Below are 21,732 nucleotides of genomic sequence, written 5' to 3'. Positions count from 1 at the left end.
GACACAGTGCTGCTAAAAAGAGGCTAACAGATTACATGATTTACTCAGCTGGACTAATCTTGCTTTCAGTGATTCACAACGACTTGGACCCGACCTCTTACCCACAGAAATTAGTTTTAATGCTGTTTTCTCCAGTCTGGTCTGAAAGGCCCTTCTCAGCAGGTAGCCCATAGTTAATCCTTCATTCAGTAGGCCTCACGTTACAGCTGTCCCATTACAGCTTTAACAGGGATCACAACCTTTTACTCACTGTCTGCGTGGCTTAAGATATGCCACAGCTCCTTGAAGTAACACGAGTCCTTTACTCAATTCCTCAGTCATAAAAATAGATGAATTTTGCTGGTGGACTGTATTACTATTTCTCAATATTATTTCACAGTGGCTCCAGTAACCACTTGAGTAGCGGTTTATACATTTGCCTAAGAAAGATTTAGTCCTGGGAGTAAACACAAAGGACATCCACAGTAAAATCTCTGCCAAATCAAACACGCAGAGCTGCCCACTGTGGCAACCCCTCATGAGTAAGGGAGCAGCCGAAAGCAGCTTCTTCTCATTATTTTTAGTACCTTTATTACAAACAGAAACACACGCTGCTCCCGGACATTTGCAGTTTTTATGATGGAGAGTAGGCGATAGCTTCTTAAGTAAAGGTTGCACTGCCACAGGGGAAAAAACACTAATGACATGTAAAGCCACATAAAAAAAAACCATTACCTGAAGCATAACATGACCAAATATAAACATAAACTCACCCCGTGAGTGTTATCTCTCTGTTTTACTACTAAAACTGAGGCTTTAATGTCTCATTACTAGTGTTTTACTGTTATTATGAAAAAATGTGGTGTCGTTAAAAAAAAGTAATATTTACACAAAATGAGTACAATGCTGTGCTTATGTAAAAGTACATAGTTACATTCCCGTACTACGCTATGCAGGTCTACGGATCACTGAAGATACCCTTTACTACCCTTTACTCTGGGCGATGAGAAACTTCTGTCAGCCGGGCTGTTGCGTAATTTCGGCTGTTAGACCGAGTTACGTCACGGGGTCATGACCTCAGAGCTTTCCACTCATGGCAGTCTCTTCTACCGTATCTATCACATGATCCCAGTAAAAACAAAGACTCGCATATGATATTTGCTCTAATATATATTAATACAACAACGATTCTGGTACATTTAAATGTTACTATGTTAAGATCATTATGCGGGTGCTTTTTGCGTGCTAAATGTGTAAATAAGCTAACTATTACAAAACGTGCTGGAAACCTTTTATTTTGAAGGTTTCCAGCACGTTTTGTAATTGTTAGCTTATTTATACAATTTAAGTCCTGCCAGACATCAGACATGGATTTTTAAGATTTTATTTTTATTGACGACAAAAAATAAATAAATAAATAAAAAAGAAATAAATTGAAGAGCAGTGATTGCGCCACCTTGTGGTCTTTAGAAGAAACATCACAACACAGCTTTGCTAAAAGCTCTAACGTTATATTTAATGGAAAATGAAGCAGCCAGAGTCTTTCATGTTTTGTTTTTTAATAACGATAATACTCTATTTAATGTAAGCTTTCATGAACACACACACCTGTTGCTATCTTCTTTCTCTCCCATTCACTCTTTGTCTGTTTAATGAGCTCCACATCCTTTTCTTCCTTTCACTGGCCCTTGCCAGTATCACAGTCTGAAATAATGAAGCAGTGCTCAGAGAATTTTTCTTGGGATGTGAGCAGGAGGAAAAGAAGCAGAAGGAATAGACTTGTTTTCCTTGTCCAAATAAATAAATAATAAGTTAAAAATAAGGTTGAACCTGAATGTTTAATTTGGAACAAATACATCATATAACAATATACTATTCAGAACTTGTCACTGTGTATTTTGCAATGTGAAGTTGGTTTTATTAGTGTGTGTTCAAATATGGAACTTTGCAGAAGTGCTGGACTTTTTCTTTTAAGTGGCCAATATTCAGATATTTTTAATGCATCTGAATACACGATCTTTGTTTATGTTGTCCTGAATGACAGATTCTTAATCATGTCGATTGTATGAAAGACCAGTGAAAATTTCAAGCTTTTATCTTTAACAGTTCTTTAGATCTTAAAACATTCAGTGTTCAAACATTGGCTCAGCTTTCGATGTTTGAAAAAATATTTAAGTATTTGCTTTATGAAGCTAAAATTTTCCAGCTCTCATTATATATGTTCAAACACTGGACCATAACATGTTCATGCAACTCAGAGATCCTAGAGCAGAAAATGTTGTCAGAGTTTGCTGATTTGAGATGGAATGGTCCACATGATTAATTTGATAAAAGTGGAAATTTGGAGGACTTTAACCTTTAATGAAACATTTCTGTGTTGTTAGATTAATACTTTTTAGGCATCTGAATATTATTTACATTTACTGAAGCACAAGTTCACAGTACTTTATCTGAGTACTTCAGGTACTGTGTGATTTGCAGCTTAAGATCCACCAGCAAAACTTCTTCTTTCGGGTGCTCCTTCTAGGGGTCACCACAGTGGATCATTTGCCTCCGCCTCACCCTGTCCCTAACACCCTCTTCTATCACACCAACCCTCCGCATGCTCTCCTTTTACAAACCTTCTCTGAGACCCCTCTATTTTCCTCCTGCCTGGAAGCTCCATCTTCAGCACCCTTTTCATCAGTGCCACCTTCTTTAAACCATACATCATACTAGGTCTCACTACTATCTTCTAAATCTTCCCTTTCACTCCTGCTGCTGTCTTTCTGTTACAAATCACCCCTGACCTCCACCCTGCCTGTCCACTGCTTTGGTTGGTTCGCCAAAGCAATAGTATTTAAGATAAACCAGCAAAAAAACCAAAAAACAACAACAAAAAACGGTAATGAAAGATTAGAGTTAATGAACAAAGGAGGGAATCACCAATCAAGTATCATATTCGTAAATAACTCGTGTTTTGGTGCTTACGGATAATTTTGAATAGAGTCGTATTGTGCCACTCTCGCTGTCAGGTAAAGGTGTCGCCTGTAGATGGCACCCTCATACAATTAACTAGTCGGCACTCGGGGCCTGCCCCCAGCCAATCACAGCGCAGCTTTAAAGCAGTTCAATAAAGTTCGCTTTTTCCGCTGTGTGACTTCGCGCTAAGAGGAAACAGTCGCTTCTTGTCCGTGCAAAAGATGTGGGCGAACAAACCTACTCTGGCTGAATGTAACACAGTCAGGCTCGAAGTGACAGATACGACCAAAAAGAGCCTGTTTTAAGGAAGGAACATGTATCTATGGCGCTTCTCCATCGCCATAACCCTCGGCTTGGTTTGGTATTGCTCAGACTGCGGACGCACACTGACTCAGTACTTATGTTTTCTTCTTTGCATTTCCACCCCGCTGCTGTCTGCAGTCAGCGGGCGAGAGAGCGGCACACAGACGGACGAAGAGGCGAAGGACGACCCAGTTCAGGTAGTTTGCGCAGTTGTTTGTGTTAAAACTAGTTGCAAAACCACCGTAGAAGTGTTAATAATTACAATTGTGAGCGTGAGGTGCGTTTCACAGTCACGTGATGGTATTTTGTATCACCTTATCACCCTTCTATGAATCACCGGTGAGGGTTGAAATGAGGGTTGTTGCTTGTTTTACTCATAATTTTAACAAAAGACCACACCAAAGCGTAGGTGGGTCATCTCCCATGTTTACACACATACCTGAACTCTGAAAATGTACATTAAAAATGAAAGTGTCCAGAGTCCTGCACTTTAATGCTGCAATTTTATAGCCCCTGGCTTTTAATTCACAGTGTTCCTGTTTTCCAGGAAACTGTTGTTGATGACTTGATTGATGGAGACACACCGGACCTGGCTGTGCCGCTGGAGTCTCAGTATCCACATGTGAAGAGATCTTTGCAGCAAGGTGAAGCATGTCTTTTGCAGTAGAGTAATTTGTCTGTAGAGTACGGGACTGTGTCTGTCATTGCAGGTTAGCAGTGCTTTACACGAGGACCGAAAGTGAGGGGTCAAAGTCGGGCCTGTCTCAGCAGATTTTCAGTTCTGTTTTGACTTGATATAGTTGGAAAGAACAGTTTTGCGTTGACACAGACTGGAACTGGAGCTCCTGTTACACAGAATGTGGAGGGATTTCAAGGAAGAAAAAGCTAACCAGCACACCCACAGCAGATGGGTATGCTACACATCACTGTGGCTGTTAAGCAGGAAATAAGATGGAGGTTTTCATAAAGCTTTGTGTTTATTTATGCGCTTTTGAGCACTGGTAATTGGTTTGTGGTAAGCCCAGACCATATGAGGTTTTTAAACAGTTTTTCCTCTTCCTGCTGAGATCTGCAAACCTGTGACAAAGTAAAAAGATAATATAGCTTCTTTTTCTTCTTCCTGTTTTTATAATGATACAAATGAATATGCTGTCTACCATTTGGAGGTTATGTCTGTATCTATTGGGCACCACAAACATATCTAAAGTCACTCTAGAATATTTAATAAGAACACTTTTTAATTTAGCATAAATCTTGTTTCATTTTTATACAAACAAAATAGAAAAATGCCAGATAGTTTGCAGGTGTCTTGTACATTAAATATGCACCCACCTGGAAGTTTGATTGGTGCACCCGTTTAGCTGCCCCTAATTCAAAAATCTAATTGGCCAAATCGCATGGCAGCAACTCTGTATATTTAAGAATGCATACAAATCAAGGTGACCTGGTGACATTTGAAGTAGGCATGAGGAATGGGAAGAAAGGTGACCTTAAATTTCGTTGAATGTGACAAGGTTTTGGTGCTACATGAGTTGGTCTGAGTATTTCGCGAACTGCGCATTTACTGGGGTTTTCACAGCTCTCGTTCTGGTTCTCGTTTACAGAAAATGGACTTAAAAAATAAAATATCCAGTGAGCAGCGGTTCCCTGGGCTTAAAATGCTTTGTTGATGCTAGAGGTCAGAGGAGAAGTTCGAGTCAGAGTTTGGAGTAAACAACATGAAAGCGTGGATTCATCCTGCCGAGTATCAACAGTTCTGGGTGGTGTTGACGATGCAATTGTGTAGGGGATATTTTCTTGGCACATTTTAGCGCTCTTAGTACCAACTGAGTATTGTTGAAATGCTACGGCTTATCTGAGTATAGTTGCTAACGATGTCCATCCTTTTATGATCACAGTGTGCCCATCTTCTGATGGTAGCTTCACATCATAGATGTAAGGCAGACAAATTTGCAGCTGTGGTGTGATGCTATCATGTCAATACGATTAAAATCTCTGAGGACTGTTTCAGCAAGTTGTGGAATCTGTGCAAAAAAAGAAATATGGCTGTTCATAATGCAAAAGGAGTACTAGCAGGGTGTAACTAATGAAGTGGCCAGTTAATTGCTAAATATTAATAATTCTCAAATATCCCTGCAAATTAAATGAGAAACTGTAACAGCCCCACATTAACATTGTATTTGATGTTTCTCAGCGTATCTGTGAAATAAAACTGAAGTTGTGCTAATATCAAGAAAACAACAGCAAAAAACCTGCTCAGTGAATTCACAGCTGAGTAGCTGAACTCCAGATGGCCTGGTCTTCAAAATCACGTCACGGAAATGTGTGCCAAGATTTATATAAATAATTCTGGACTTCAGAAGTGGGAGCTTGAATTTTTCTTTTAAAAAAAAAAAAAAAAAAAAAAAAAAAAAGCTTAAAAGTCAGCGCAGTTGTTGAATTTGATGCTCAGGAGGTGAGCATGGGAGCACAGTGTGAATGTAACTTTCCTTTGTGACTGACTTGCTGTGTGCCTGCTGTCCTCGCAGTGTTTGAATGCGCCTATGCTCAGCTCGTCCTGCCTTGGTACACTGTCCCCGAGTCGTGCGAGCAGCAGCCCCTGCACCAGGTTCTCAGCAGGGAATTCGACTTTGTAATCGACCGCATCATTGAAAGGGCCAAAGACTTTGATGTCTCCCACGCAGTCGTGGGCTCCATTCGGATTTTGACCCAGCACTTGCATAATGCGAAGCAGTCTGACAGGTGAAGCTTTACACTTTCTTTTATTTAATAGGATTCAGAATTCATGCTGTTGCTTCTTTGCACTCAGTAACATTTGAGAACTCTATAAATACCTCCAGTGTTTTTTATCACCTATGAATAATTTACTTTTTACTGTACCTTGCGATAATGCATTTTTCCTAAGGCACATAGTTTTAAGAGTAGTGTGCCACATCAGAATTAAGATTATGATCACGCACTTGTGGCGATAAACACTGAGCACTTACTCATAGTTGCTGTTCTTGTTCTTTTGCTTTCTCTTTCAGACAGCTCTTGTTTAGGTCCAGAGCAAAGGAGATTGCAGTTCTCCGAGAGCTCTCTGATGCTCTGGTATGTAACCTTTTCCCCAAATCTCTCTGGGGCCAAGAAGTCAACCGCTGTGCCTTAAATGAGATCATTGCCTTAAAGGGTAAGGAAGCATTAAATCATCTCTGCAGCAACAGTCTTATATAAGGACTAAGCCTCACATGAATTCTTTGAGGAGTGCGAGTTGTGTGTAATCCCTTATTGTCAGTGGCATTGTAGAGCTTAGACATGAATCTTAGGTTACATAAAAAGAAGGCTCCTTCTGCAGTGATCTGCCAATCCCCCCCTCAGGGTTTTGTCATTTTTATAGTAACAGATGAAATGCTTCATCCGGAGAGAGACTTGCTGTGGGGTAGGTTTTTGCAATTACGCATGTTGTTCAGTGACAATAAGTGATTTTTACAGCTGTGCTGTTTGGTGGTTAGAAAGTGCTAATTTCTGGCAACTGCTCATAGATCTGTAACTAAAAGATTTGGAGTAGTTGGCAATGTTATTTGTAGCTTCAGTGTTGCAGTAAAAATTCTGAATACTCATTTACTCTAGCAATATGGTTTGTTTTATCAATTCCAGTTATTCATTTCACAGAGGAGTTGATGTGACACCTTTAAACACTTAATATTTTGAGGAAATGCTTTAATTTTCTCTTATTGCAAGTTTTATGCGAGCACTGTCTTAAATATAAAGCTGGAACCAGCATGTTGTATCTTGCATAATATGTGTAAAATCCGAAGTGTGCATGACACGTGCTTCTTTTATGGGGATTGTAGGGTCTGTATGCATAAGTATCAGGGGTGTGTCTAGCGCTGCTTTTCTGCTGGCTATTTTGAAGGTGCAAGTGGCTTTGTTACTGCTTCTCCTTTGGATTATCACCAAACCTCAACGCTTGCACGTGCAATACATACATGCTTAAGTAAAGTACCACCAGAATTACCTCTGAGAAATACACCTACAGTATTTGGTAACTAGAATAATCAGGTTGCTGATCAGTTGGGTCATTACTTTTCTTGTTTTACTGATAGTCTGGTTAAAGCTCCATTCCAAAGACCTAACTCAAGGGATGAACCAGTGTTGTATGAACAGGCAACTTTGCAAAGAACCCATTTTGAATTGTGCTTTCAGGGACTTTGTTGCTAACAGCATGTGACAAAAACTCGTCATTTGTTCCCATTTCTTTTGCTGAATTTATGAAAAACCCCAAAGACAACACAGTTTGACAGCAACAACAAGGTGATTCTCAAAGAATTCAAATTTGGCAACATATTTTGGCATGCTGTGCAGTGTCTTTAGTTAAAAAAATAATAAATAAATAAATAATAATAAAAATGAGTAAACTGGACAAGTAGAGGGTGGGTGTCAGGCACTCTTTCATATGAAAAGGAAACTAACAGAAAAGACTGTAGCCCTCTATTTTCTAGCACCCCATACTACCATAAATTGAACGAGTAGTTAAGGAAATAGATGGATAGAAATCTAGATTTCAACACTTCCAAGTGGAAACTGAGTGGGTGTGTGTGTGGGGGGGGGTACGCTTTTTAATTCCTTACATGCTCTCAAAAGTTGGCTGATTTAGTTTGTTTACTGATAATCCAGGTTTTTAGGCTTTGTGGGTAACTCAGTGGTAGCTCCCCATCAAAACACAAACTGAAGGGTGTTCAAACCACAAAAGCAGATTAATTAACATATAAATGATTTGTTTTTGTCTTACAAGCTTTCATAATGAGAAAAGGCAAATTTATATTTTAAATGAAAAAGCCTTTTAATCGAGGCTACATAACAGCAAAAAACCTTTGAATGAATACAACAAACTCATACAGCGGTTGGAACAAAACCCCTAAAAAGTCAAGTTGCATGTAATTTGCAAAGCAGTTTAAGTGCAGTGTTAAACGGTGAATGTTTTGTCTTAAACGCCTGCGTGGGAGTCCTAGGTTACTGCGATGCTGCAAAGCTAACTGGAGAGTCGCCAATAGGCTGTGACAGTTGCTACTCTTGTGGGACCTGCTTAGCAAAAAATGCAATCTGACTCGAGCCGCCATAACTCAAGGCTGAATTTAGAGGTTTTTAAACAGTTGAGGATGCTGCCCATCAACTCAGTTTTCCTGGCAGCAACTTGCCAGCCACCTCAAGAGCTATGAGGCGTAGGTAACACAACCTTGCAGGATTACACTAAACTAACAACTAACCAGGAGGCCACTGTTAAGTGTTATTTATTCAGGCATATCGCAGGGATTTCGGGCTTCTCACCAAAAAATGAGTGCATTTCCCAGTACATTTAGCCAGTCATTTAACTGTTGGAGCTACAATTACTGATCAAATAGCAATATTAGTGATTCAAACAGGACCGTGTATTAATGTTGGCTGTTTTCTCAGGATTGGGACATTTGGTTGCATGGCTGTCTGACCCCGACAATCTGAACCAGCTAGTGGTGAGCCAGCTTGCCATCGTGACGTCCAAAAACTCAGTGGAGGAGCTCTATGGATCAGACACTGAAAAAGCCTCTCTGGCTTCACAGGAGAGCAAAGGCGAGGGGGGAGATAGTGATGTGTGAGTGGCTGTCATCTTTTGCACCCCACTGACTTGACTGAACCGTAGTGAGCCTCAAAGCAATGACTGTAACTGCCACCTTCTGCGTCTGAAATTGGAATTGACCTGGATTTGTTTGGTGGCTTTTTTTTTTTCTTCTCTCCCCCCGCAGGAGCTCGCACGGCACAGGGAATTCAGACGGCACCAGGACAAAGGGTAAAGGGAAAGGTGTGTTTAGTGATCGAATTGTAGCAGCTTATTCAATCCAAAGCTCTGTGAAACTGTGGGAAATGGTACATGCGGTTTCTAGTTTTATCCTTTTACCAGCAAGAAAACATTTTAAACTTGAGGGAGAAGGCAGATGGAGTGGGTGGTGGGTGTTCTGAGGCTAGATGACCGCGCTTGTGCAATGTCTTGTACTACAACTGTTTGATGAATGTGTTGCAAGCTATGTGACATGTTGATTTCCTTTACCAGCCTCCCTTTCAGTGCAGAATTAGTCCCCTGTTTATCTTGCTTGTGTGTCCAGAAGGCTAATTACACAAACCTCAAGCAGAATGCCAAATAATTCCTGCCATGTCTTCATGCAACTCTGATCAATCCAACAGTAATGATGTCTTAATAAGAATGGATTATGTCAGGATAATGAACCTTGTGATATGATAAATATACAAATCTTCTCCAATGGTTGCATCAGAAACACTCATCTGTTATAATCTCTGACATTTATTTCAGTCTGATGTGATTTTTATTAATTGTTATGCTGTCACATAGATCATAAAATTGAAAGGCTGATCATGCTTGCCTGCTGTCATGCCTAACTGAGCACGTGCTGTTTTGAGACTACTTTTTCTCTCACATTGTCTCACCACCCACTGTTGCTACACTTCCTCACAATGCAAGTGTATTCCTGTTTTTCAGCCAAAGTGGTGTTCATTATCGAGAGTTCGTTATTGTATACAAATGCATATTCGAGAGGGGGACATAATTTGAGTATAAATGTGAGTGAAAATAAAGATGTCTCTCTCGCAATGTAATGTATGTGTTTTGGGCTTTTTTCTTTTCTATTTTAGGCAAAAAGTTAAAGGAAGGATGGTCAAAGTTTGTGCACAAGATAAAGTTAAAGAAAGCCAAGAAAAAGAAGATGAAAAAGATGGAGCAGGAGCGGTTGCTGAAGATCACAGCCTACAGGGGAGACTTGTCCAGCGATGACAATGTCAGCAGCAGGGAGGGCTCCATTCGCAGCCAGGAGGAGGAAGACTCTGACGGGGTAAGGCTGCTTCATATAATGCAGTGTTATAAAATGAAGACAATAATTTGCCAGACATAACAGATTCATTACTGCTTTTGGCCATACGAAATTAGGAAGATGGTGATCTGGAGGACTACCTGACAGCCGTTCAGGAGGACATGATCGAATTCAAGCTGTCATATGAGATGTGGCGCGTTGGCCGCTGGGCTGTCAGCATCCCGAATGTGAGTTATAAATATCAGTGACAGTGTGGAAAGTCCTGGAGGCTTGTTATCTGTCTGCAGAGGCCTTGTAATAGCAAGCACAATGTCCTTGGGTGACATGTTAAAGTTTTGAGCTGGATTTTTTTTTTTTTAACAGTAGTTTACTACATTGTAGGCTGACTGGGAGGATGAGAAGCTAATCTTCACTGTTCACCTGGAGGAAAAAGACAGTCCTGAGAACCTCCAATGGGACATCAAGAAGAGCTACATGGATATTGTACACTTCAGCAACAGATGGCAGGTAAAAGGACAAATGAAAGTTCTGTTTTGTTGTATCTTTGTTCCCAGTTTTCTCCCTTAAACTGGTTTGTTGACTTCTGATTTGCACAGTTATATTGTAAGGTACAAGACGCTACAATTTTACAGAGAAAACCCCAAAAATCAAAGGTTTTGGTCCACACTGACACGATGGCATCACACAGTTCCTGCGGTTGGGTGCACATTAATCATGTCAATCTTCCATTCCACCACATCCGAAGGGTGCCCATACTGGATTGACATCTGGAGATTGTGGAGGCCATTGTTGTGTTCACTATAAATGGCCTCTATTTGTATAGCGCTTTACTTGTCCCTAAGGACCCCAAAGCGCTTTACACATCCAGTCATCCACCCATTCACACACACATTCACACACTGGTGATGGCAAGCTACACTAAACCAGTTTGAGATGATTTGAGCTTTGTAATGTGGTGTACTATCAGAAGATTATGTGTAAAGTGCATCTCAGCACCATTACAGCAGCACCACTAGCCTGAACCGTTGATTCAAGGTAAGGATGGATCCATGCCATCCAGAAGTTGCAGCAGAAAAGGACTCATAAGAGCAGGCAGTGCTTTCCCAGTCACTGTTTTCCTTTTTTGGTGGGGCTGCGGGAATTGTAGCCCGAGTTCCCTTAGCAGAAATGATTGAAACCCAGTGTGGTCTTCTGCTGCTGTAGTTTATCTGCATGTTGCTTGTTCAGAGATGCTACTCTGCATGCCTTGGTTGTAACTTTACGTTCCTATAAACTCAAACAGTCTGGCCATTCTCCTTTGGCCACTGGCATCATCAAGACATTTTCACCCAGAGAGCTGATGCTGAGTGGATATTTTTTTTTTCCTTTGAACACTAGAGATGGTTGTGGGAAAATTCACAGGAGAGCAGCAGTGTCTGAAATATTCAGATCAGCCCATCTGTCACCAAAAAACTGACAAATTCCAAATTCAAAGACTGTTAAATTGCCTTTCTTTCTCATTCTGATCCTCGGTTTGAACTACAGCAGATTGTCTTGACTATGTCTACGTGCATCGACTGCCATGTGATTGGCCGATTAGATATTTGTACTAAGAAGCAGTTAAACAGATTTATGTAACGAATTGCTCAATGTGTAGTTATCATAAATAGAATAAAGTATTAGCTGAATTTCATTCCTCCCTGTCATTATGTTAAAGCCATTAACTGAGGAAGAAGGAAAATCACAACCACAACTACTTTTTTGGTCCTCCTAAAAGTGGTAAAAATGACACACTACACTTAGACTTTTAGAACCGTTTGAAATCAAGAAAAACCTGGTGGGCTGGATTTTATTTTATTTTTTAACTGACAGGTCACAAAGAGTGAGAATAAATGGGGATCTGTCGGACTCAGTGTTCTCCTCCACAGGATCTCCTCAAGGGTGCGTCTTATCACCCTTATCATTCATTCTCTATACAAACGTGTGTCAGAGCAGATATGAAAACAGGGCAGTCATTAAATATGCAGAGGACTCTGTTATTGTCAGCTTACTGAAAGAGGGTGAAACTAACCACGGTCCAGCCATTGATGACTTTGTTCAGTGGTGTGAGGAGTCTTATCTCCAGTTGAACGTATCTAAAACAAAAGATATGGTTATTGATTTTAGGAAACAACAAAATGGGTACGGAGTCACTTTAATTAAAGGTTAGAAAATAGAGCAAGTACAATCATATAAATATCTTGGCACCATAATCAATGAAAAACTGAATTTTGATCAGAATTGCAAAACAGTTTGTAAAAAGGGTCACCAGCACCTTCACTGCCTCAGGAAACTTGCTCATTTCCACATTGGCCAAAAAATTTTTAGCTTCGTTTTATCGTTCTTTTGTTGAGTCTGTTTTATCCTTTGTTTGGTGGCATGGGTTGGTCAGACCTCTGTCACAGAGAAAAACTCACTGAATCGGATAGTGAGATGGTCCAGTCGTCTGATAGGTGAGCCACAGTCTTGTTTAGCCTCCCTGTACTCTAAACAGGCTTTATAAATCCTTAAAAATGGTTCCCATCCTCTACGGGGTGAATTTCAGCTTCTTTCCTCAGGACAAAGCGTTATAAAAACAGCTTTGTCCCTGTTGCTGTTACTGAATTAAATAAGAACAGTTTTTGATTCGAAACGTTAAATTACTATATATGTGCTACAGTGAGGTTTATATTTATTAGGTATGTCTGTTTTTGAAGGGATGCCAAATGCTATCATTTTTCTGTAAAGCAAATTTACCTTGCGTATGGGTATAAATAAAGTTACCTTACCTAGATTTACTTGTCACTGGATTTATTTCCCTTCCTTTCACTAAGCTGAACTGTGTTTGGGGAGCTACGGAGAGTCTTGTTGAATGAAATCAATTATTGGCTTGATCCTCTGTGAATTGAATGATTATCTGAGTCATTGACTTCGCATGCAGGGAGGCACTGTGAAGCAATGTTTAGCACCGTCACTTCAGAGCAAGAATGTTCCTGGTGCAATCCTCCCATGTGCCTGCGTGGTTTTCCTCTGGATATTTGAGCTTCCTCCCACAGTCCAAAGGCATGGTGATTTGACTAGATGTGACTGTGAGAGAATCTGTGTCTCCTTGTGTAGGCACTGTGGTGGATTTAAGGTGGATGGATGATCATGTCCAAGTTGCATGCAAGCAAACGAGATAATGATACAGAAGTGAGGGGACGTCAATCACCTTTTCAATTAGTGTCTGTCACTTGGTTTTTAAAAAGTGCTTGTCAGTGAGCGATGAGAAGGCAAGCTATGTCCTCAAATCAAATGTCTAAAGGACAAGTTTTCATTCCAAATAAAACTTCTACCCATTTTAAGTCGTCCTTTCTCCCTATGCTGGTTTAGAAAAGTTTCAGTCTTGTACCAAAAACAGTGCAACTTGGGAAGATGTCAGTGAAGCCTCATGTTAAATTCAGATCAGCTTTAAAATGCACTTTTTTTTTTTTTTTTTTTTGTTTACATAGGATGGATTCTGACTCTGTGTATATGTGGACATAGAATAGTGTAGACAGACTTTGCTGGTGGTTTCTACAGGTTAGGATGCTAGGAGTGCCACCGCTGCGGTGTGCATAGGCAATAAAAAGGTCTTCGTCACATAAAAATAAAAAAAAGAGAAATAAAATACAAAATAAGCACACCATGCTCTTATGTTTTAATTATATTTCATCTTTACATTGTAAATGTAACATTAGTGTTATCTCATGAAAGACTTGATAATTTTGGCATTTTCATTTACATTCAGGGAAGCATTGACTCAAGAGTTGAGGTGGAGCTGGTGTGAACAACAGTGCATGTATTAACTTCTTGGTAGCAGTATAGTGAGACTGCATTTCCTAAGAATTAAATGAGTGACCTATTATTTTGAAATGCCACGCGCGCTTTTTCAGTCTGTATTCATTACGAGGCGTTCCCAGCAGCCGAAATGTCAGCATGAAACATTGAGAAATGTTTTCAGTTATATTGACTAGTATTTGCCCATTCTACACTATTATTATTTTAATTATTATCATTAGTCAGAGGTGATTCCAACATCATATAACTGAAGCTTTGTGGATGTAAATGAAATGTTGTTATACTGATATCAAAATGATACGGATGCTTTTCTAAGGTGCATAGATGCTACAGATGAGTTGTTTAGCACGTTGTTAGGTAGTTACTAGGCAACATCATAACGTGCTAAAGATAAGAAACTTCAGATGCCTGAGCTTGCACAAATCCTCATCACGTACGAGGAGTTCACAGGTGAACACAGCGCTTTGATGACCACCTGTTACAGTTCTAAGCCTTCAACTGTAAAAATTGATTAAGGTCTCTTAGGTCAGCTTTAGGCTTTTAATTATGGTTTTTTTTTTCCTTGTCTTTATCCAGGACTCCACCAGCCTACCTGGGGTCTTGGTGCTGGAGGACATGGAGGTCAACGATAAAGTTAAAGAAGAAGCAAGAGTATCAGTGGAGCACTTCCTGCAAGTGAGAGAGATCACAAGGCTCGGATATGTTGATAGATAAACACTTAAAGTGTGTCATGTCTTAACAATGTGTCATTTTCCTTCCCAGGAACTGGTTTCCGATAATCTGATCGGCCACACTCAACCAGTATTTCAGTTCCTCTGCCCGCTTGACAAACTCCTGAATGAGGAGAAACATGGAGGCGTTTGGGGCCTGCTCAGCGGCTTGGCTTACTTCCTCACTCCCAGCTACGAAGAAGATGAGGTAATGTTTCACTGCCACTTGTAATCAACTAGTCATTTTAGAGTGTTTCCAAGGTAACGGAGTTTTGCTTTTAGTTCTGGTAATATTAAGAATGATTTCATCGAGGTTTCTGAAATCTCGTAATGTTGAAAAACTGTCAGATGGGATAAGAGCACAGAAGCAGACAGACTTGTGGAGTATGCCACATCAGTTTCTGGGCACACCTGATTGATTGTGCCCTGGTGATCTTCAGCCCAGCTGTCATGGGATGAGAGGTATATGACCAACTAACTAAACAAAAATTTGGGGTAGTCTAAACCTGCCATTAGACACTTATATTTCGGAGAAAGCAAAAGAAAAAATGATTACTCAAACTGTCAGCTGTAAACGTCGCTCAGAGTGACTTCCTGGTTAATATTGACCTGATTTCAGTTGTAGACACAGATGCACACACTGATTTCCTGTGCAAAGAGAGATTATTTTAAGCAAAGGTGACCACCGTTTCCAAAAAAAAAGTAATTTGGATCATTTTGATAAACTCTTGGCCTATGTATAACTTGTCTGATTGTATGACTGCTTCTGTTGGACTTACTGTAGTGCTGCTGCGTTCAAGATTTATTTAGACAAATTTATTTTAGAATCAATAAAACAATAACCAGAATCGGCGTCTCTCTTGTAGTGCGAAACTATTCATTTCTACCTTCTGTCTTTTTAAGGATATTTAAATTAATTTCTAAATTGCAAACTCAAAACAGAAGTTAAATCTGATACGATGGGAAGCTTTAGAAACAGTTAAGAACAGTTTTTATTGATTTTTAGCTGCTTTTTTTTTTTTTACTTTTTGTTATAAGAAAGTGGTGCTAATGGTTGTAACCTCTGGCTCCAAGAGAAAGTGTGGAAGAAAAAAATACCATCTTAACAACTTTAAAAATATCCTTTTGATTTCTTTGCAATATTAGCTTTCCTTTTCATTGAACATCAGATGGACATTTATAGATGGTGATATTTGCTCTGATATCTACAGGTGCCGTTATTGCTCGTGTACAGTTGGTTTATAAATTATAATTATATTACCACATTTGGAAATTGGCAGTGGGTAGAGATCAGTAGCCACTGCCATAATTTAAAATGAATTAAACTAAAAGGCTTGCATGGGTTTTCTGCAGCTACTCCAGCTTACTCCCACAGGGCCGGTGTTATTGACTGTAGGTGTGAAGCACAACTCCAGATTGAAGACCAAAAGATTTGGCATAAAAAGCACAGCCACTGCCTGCTGTGGACAGTTTACCACACAGTTTCACTTCAGTTCTTTGTGTGTTTATAATTTTGCCTCATCAACGCTGGCTGACTGACGAACAACAGCACAAGCAACCGTGATCCACGGGCCGGTTGTACCACACACTGCACAGTGTCTATCTGGCAACAGAGCTATTTGTAGGCAGACGGGCCATCCCCAGCTAGTGGACAGTGAACGTGCTACATCTGCTGGACTATAAAATCCACTTGAATGGTTGGTTGTCTCTCTGACCCCTGTAATAGAATGGAGACTGCCCAGGCTGGGCTCTGCCTCTTGTCCTATGACAGCTGGTGTAGGCTTCAGCTTCTCCACTTTTATGGAGCGAATTGGAAATAAATTCCCAGTATAGTTGTCACAAAAGAGGAAAACAAAAATGCTATGCAGTTTTAAAAATGTAAAACCTTTTGAAAAGATGGGAATTGACTACTGACGGGTAAAATGTGGTATAGCTTCAAGGTGTGAAAAGAAGTCCCTCAAAGCAACGTGGAAGAACCTTAAACCTGCATTCTTTTTAATGGCCATCAGGGGGCAATACCTGTAGTTGTGAAAAGATTTCTAAAGGACTAGAAAACCTTGAGGACTTAAACTATATAAACTGACTGTTTTGTTCAATATGACCCAAAACCCAGTGACAGCGTTGTAAACTTTGGTCATTCTAAGTGTGGGAATTATCTGCAGAATGCTTATTGGGAGGATCTTTTGGGGAAGGTAAAGCAGGTCAGTAGGGAAGTAGTGATGCACAGTGGTACCCATAGCTAGTGCACATACACCCATAGTGAAGTTGAATTTTGGTCTGCTGGTTCACATAATTCAACTTGATAGCCTGCAAATGCATGTTGGTAGCATCTGTCTAAAGGTCAAACTGAGAAAATGTTGTAGACTTCTTCTAGAGCTGCAGAAATGATGTACAGCATTTCATGTAACAAGAAACATCATGTAGACGTGATGTAATTCCCCTTTAAATATTTCTTAGTGAGCAAACGTATGGATTCATTTAGTCTCAGCTCTGTCGTGGAGTACAGTCAGAAAGGCCAGTGCCTCAGGGACAGCCTTCACAAAGAGATTGTTTTGTTTACTTTGCAGAACTCGAGCATGCAGCCCGGAGCCCCAGATGAAAACACAATGTCATCTCTGCAACTAGAATCAACAGCTCAGTCTTTGGAGAACCACAGTGCCTCTGATGTCCCCAGTCAAACTCTTCCATCTATTATTATCTCCCAGTACGATTCCCCTTTAGAACTGCCTGAGGAGACTGACATTAATCCACAGCCTTCTGTTGACTCAAAGTCCTCAAATGAAAATGGCTCCCAAGAAAAAAACGAGGATTCTGATAATCCCTTAACCTCTCACTTTAAAACACTCTTCAAAGGATTTGGCCGATATAGATCACACGAGTCTCTGGCCTCAACAAAAAACGGCAGTGCGGAAGATGTGCCCGACTTGGGCTTGCAGCGGGAGGGTCCAGAGGGCTCGTCGTGGCTTCACTTCAGTGCGAGGTCCAATAAAAGGGAGAAAACGTGTTTTAGGTCCGGAGGACTGTACAAGGCGAAAGGAAAGGAGGCACAGGCTACACTGCAGAGAGGGGACAACTCCCAGGCTCTAAAGAACCAAGTCAACAGGGAACAGCCGGAGGCGACCAAAGCCATATTTGATCTGCTGAAAGAAATATCCGGTTTGTTTTAATGTTTAAAGCCACTTTGTACTGTCATGTATACTTCACTCAACATTTTTAAAGCACATTGTAGCTTTTTATATTTATTAATGCATTCCTTTGAAGACTAGGCAAACAGCTGCTTTGGTTCATTTCAGTACAAGAACAAAATTAACCTGTAGAGACTTGAAACTTGCCTGAGAAAGTTAATCCTTTGTAGTGAGTATTTGGTCTGTGTGAACTGTCACGTGGGATTTTAAGGTGAGAGCATGGCTTGTTTTTAAAAGCCCAAGAGTGGTGTATTCACACTCTCTCACACAATGAAGGGCTGACAGCTGGCAGCCGCATTATGTTCTCAAAAGATTTTCTGCAAAAATAAAAACCTTTTTGCTTCAACGGTGCAGATTAAAATCGTGCAGGTCACAAAAGAAGTCTTAGACAAAAGTGCAGCCTTGATGTTCGCTGTGATGATTTATCAACCTCAGGCAAACCTCACAATCATGAAAGCCCCCCCCCCCCCAGTACTGAAATAAACTGCAACAAGCTCAAAGGCAGAAAAATGTCTGTTTATATTCTTTATGATAAAAGCTGTGGTAGTTCAGAACATCTATTCTATTTGATATGTTTTGACACTTAAATTGGATTACATTGTATCTTTTTTATAATTTGGCACTTTGAGAGAGTTAACAAGCCAATTTTATTTTTATAGCTTAAACCTACAAATTGGAGATTTGCCTCTGGGCTTTACAGTGGTGTTGTACCTCATGTTATGCAGACGTCCATCTGTGCAGCTACAGCTTGATGTGCAGATGAACAGAATTATTAGCCCACCTATGACAGTATTCCCCAAGAGGTGTTAAACAGAGTGAGGAATGTTTTTAGCACAGGTAAACATCAAAGTTTTATTTTAGATGATTACATTATTTTTACTTTGCACACAGAAATAAAATTATTTCATAAAAGACAAACTACCAGGGGCCAAATGATTAACCCCACTGATGCAACAGTCAGTTGTGATTGGTTTTTGTTGGACAGCCTGCCGTCGTTTACCGTTTTCAACAAGTCTTGCATGCGTCTCCTGAGCAGTCGCAGCCCATTCTTCTTCATCTCTTTAGTTCTTCCAGATTTGATGATCTTTTAGTCATCCAATTTAATGGGACACGACTGGTTACTGTCATGTTGGAAGACAAAGCAATAACCCACACCCAGTTTTGCTGCTGACTGCTTGAGGTTTTCTGTCAGAATTATTCACATATCCATCCTTCTTTACGATTCCTTCCACCTTGACCAGATTCCCAGTTTCAGCATTCAGGCACCGTTATACTCCCACCACTGTTTCACTGTGGGTTCTGTGTTCTTCGGATTGTACACCTCTGCTGTGTTTCTCCAAACATAAGCAGCATCTGTTTGTTCAAATAGCTCTAGTTTCACTTCATCTGTCTACAGGACAAACTTCCAGTATAGATAATCTTTCTCCAGGTTGTCCTTAAGCTTACTTGAGTCTGGCTTGAAGTTGTTTCTCCTGCAAAAACCTTGGTCTTCTTTAAGCCTACAGTTCCCATATTGGCCAAGTCATGACAGTTGTTCTTGAGTCACATCGCTCACTAGTTTCCTTTCCACACTCTTCCCATCTCTGGCAGGTTTGTTCTTTATTGTGTGGCTTATTGAGTTTCTTGATGATACTTCTCGCACCAGTTCTTGACATGTGGAAATGCTGTGATAACTTTGTATATCCATCCCCTGCTTTGTGAGCATCAACAATTCTTTTTCTCAAGTCCAAACTGATTTCTTTTGTTTTTGGCACAGTGCTTTCTCAAATGACAGCTCAAATCTTTGAAGAAGTTTTTCATACTGTGTGTAAATTGGAAGATAACCTTCATTTTTAACTTGACTTTATAAGCACTGAGAATTACAAAGGTAAAGCCTGTCTCTGCACAGCAGCAGGGGGGCTAATAATACTGGCCCTTTTTTTTGTTTTCCTGAAATAAGTAAAGTTAAGACAAGCTAAAAACATGCAACATAGTGCTACTCTAAGATGACACTAACACTCTTATTTCCCTTACAGGAAACTCCTTCCTCATAAATATCTTCGACACTGTTCTGAAACCTTTTATGCCCATTCTGAAAAAGTAAGTGGCACCAGCGCGCTCCCACGGGTCAAACATTGTTATATCCCGGTCTATGAATGACTCATGAGTTTTGCATATTTTTCTCCAGGAAAGTGAACTCGTTCCTAAGAAAGGTGAACCCAACACAGGCGCAGATGGCTTCGTACATCGACAACCTGCGCAGCAAACTGTGGCCAGAGTCTCCTCCACCAACGCCTCATCCTCCTCGTACCGATGAGGAGAAGGACGAGACCAGGGATCGAGCGCATAACCTCATCAATGCCAAATGTAACAACACCTCTTTGCAGTGCAGCAGTTGATTTGGCACTTAATAATCCATCTAAAGTTTTTTTTGTTTTTTTGTCTTTGCCATAGATTCAAATGTTTTGTTCCTGAAGAAGACGGACATGGAGTCTGTGTTCAATCTTTTCCAGGACAGAGAGGAAAACAAAACCCTGGTTTATGTGAGTATCCAAACTTCCTTTTTCAGCACACCTCATTTTTTGTATCAAATTCTCACTTTTCACTGTATGTTGCACGTAAATCTTTGTTCTTTCTCACGTCTCCACTCCCGTAACAGATGCTCCTGTCATTTCTGTTGAGAGAATTTCTCCCCAGTGAGTTTTCACTGAATGAGAGTGCTGCTGTTCTGCAAAAAGTGACCGGCTCCACCAGCTGATCGGTGACCGCCTGTTTTTACCTGTGCTGAAGTTTTTAAAGTATCCAGTTATTTATTAATCATCTTAAAGTGCCTTAAAATGTTTGAGACCACATGTTTCGCAACCTTTTCATACGTATATAATTTTTACTTCAAAAGTACTGTGAATATTTTGTATTGTGAACTGCTTTTGTATACCTTCACATGTCAGGTTAATGAATTGTGACTGGTGTGTACTGGAAAACATTCTTTGTGGGAGCCAACTTAACTTTTATTGTTGACCTCAAGAGAAGAAAGTGGCCTATACGTTATATTTACAGGTTGAATTTCACTCTGCATGATTTAATAATTGTTTTTCAAAAAATGTTTTCACTTTGAGAGTTTCTGTATGGTTTATACTCTGTTAGAGTTAACTTTTTTTCAACTATTGTGAAAACAAAATATGTCACAATTTAAAATTGCCTAAATGTGTCAAACCGCTGCCGGCACAGCTGTCAGTGGAAACTTGAAATTATGCAAATGTGAATTGTTCCAAATAAAATATTTTAATAAAGGTTATATCCGTCTTTGTGTATAACTTAAAATTAGACTGAAACTGTGTAAATGTGAGCTCTAAATTTGTTTCTGATACCAGCAGCACATTTTCTTTGAAGCAAAACCCGAGTAAAAGATGACTCATGTGGTTTAAATGGGTTAATCCTCTAAGGGAAATCGCGTTAGTGAAGTGTGAGGTGTATGAAAATAATTACGGTTATAAATTCACTGGATTAAAATACCTTGTTAACGTGCAGACACCATTTATTTATTTCATTCCCAGCGGGGAATGTTTAGCGGGGTCTACATGTTTGATATAATAACTGGTACGGTCTTAAAAAATTAGGCCAATTCAGATCTTTAAAAATGGGAAATGCTTTTGTTTTCAGTTCTAATTAAAAGAACGAAACAAACCCGATGTTACTAGATGAAAATTGTACATGACAGGATTATTCTGGTCCAGGTCACACAAGGGAGATTATGGCCAGTGTAACATTAATTTTTTTCATTCTCCTACTCGAGTCAGGTAGCAACACCACTGAACCAAACTCTCATTTCCACAAGAAAACTGTTAAATCTGATTTAATCCTATTATCAGCCTCAGGTGATCAACGAGAAGTCAACATAATCTTATGACGAATATGCAAGTGAATTCTTTCCCAGACCATCAACTTGTTTATTAATTCACTTTG

At 39.9% G+C, this 21,732-nt stretch overlaps 1 protein-coding gene across 2 annotated transcripts; it reads left to right on the top strand.

Annotated features, from left to right (window-relative positions):
* Nucleotides 1-3,094: 3,094 nt before the first annotated feature.
* On the top strand, nucleotides 3,095-21,064 carry LOC113007573 (uncharacterized). Of its 2 annotated transcripts, XM_026144292.1 has the most exons (16): nucleotides 3,095-3,440; nucleotides 3,791-3,887; nucleotides 5,772-5,985; nucleotides 6,270-6,412; nucleotides 8,677-8,851; nucleotides 9,003-9,058; nucleotides 9,904-10,100; nucleotides 10,196-10,306; nucleotides 10,461-10,586; nucleotides 14,472-14,570; nucleotides 14,658-14,813; nucleotides 17,173-17,761; nucleotides 19,806-19,869; nucleotides 19,958-20,136; nucleotides 20,224-20,312; nucleotides 20,429-21,064. In XM_026144292.1, the coding sequence occupies exons 1-16, from the start codon at nucleotides 3,255-3,257 to the stop codon at nucleotides 20,525-20,527; spliced, it is 2,580 nt and encodes an 859-aa protein (XP_026000077.1). In that variant the 5' UTR covers nucleotides 3,095-3,254; the 3' UTR covers nucleotides 20,528-21,064. The 2 variants fall into 2 exon arrangements, with proteins under 2 accessions (XP_026000077.1, XP_026000083.1); XM_026144298.1 differs by lacking the exons at nucleotides 3,095-3,440; nucleotides 3,791-3,887 and adding an exon at nucleotides 4,664-4,727.
* Nucleotides 21,065-21,732: the final 668 nt, after the last annotated feature.

This window comes from Astatotilapia calliptera, chromosome 2 (genome assembly GCF_900246225.1).
Source record: "Astatotilapia calliptera chromosome 2, fAstCal1.2, whole genome shotgun sequence".
Lineage (NCBI taxonomy): Eukaryota > Metazoa > Chordata > Actinopteri > Cichliformes > Cichlidae > Astatotilapia > Astatotilapia calliptera.
The sequence above is the reverse complement of the archived record's forward strand: the minus strand, read 5'-3'. Positions and strand labels throughout refer to the sequence as shown.

Coding starts and splice junctions, on each gene's coding strand:
- LOC113007573 (XM_026144292.1), top strand. CDS start 3,255: ATGTATCTATGGCGCTTCTCCATCGCCATAACCCTCGGCTTGGTTTGG. Junction 3,441..3,790: donor CGAAGGACGACCCAGTTCAG/GTAGTTTGCGCA, acceptor CCTGTTTTCCAG/GAAACTGTTGTTGATGACTT. Junction 20,137..20,223: donor TAACCTCATCAATGCCAAAT/GTAACAACACCT, acceptor TCTTTGCCATAG/ATTCAAATGTTTTGTTCCTG.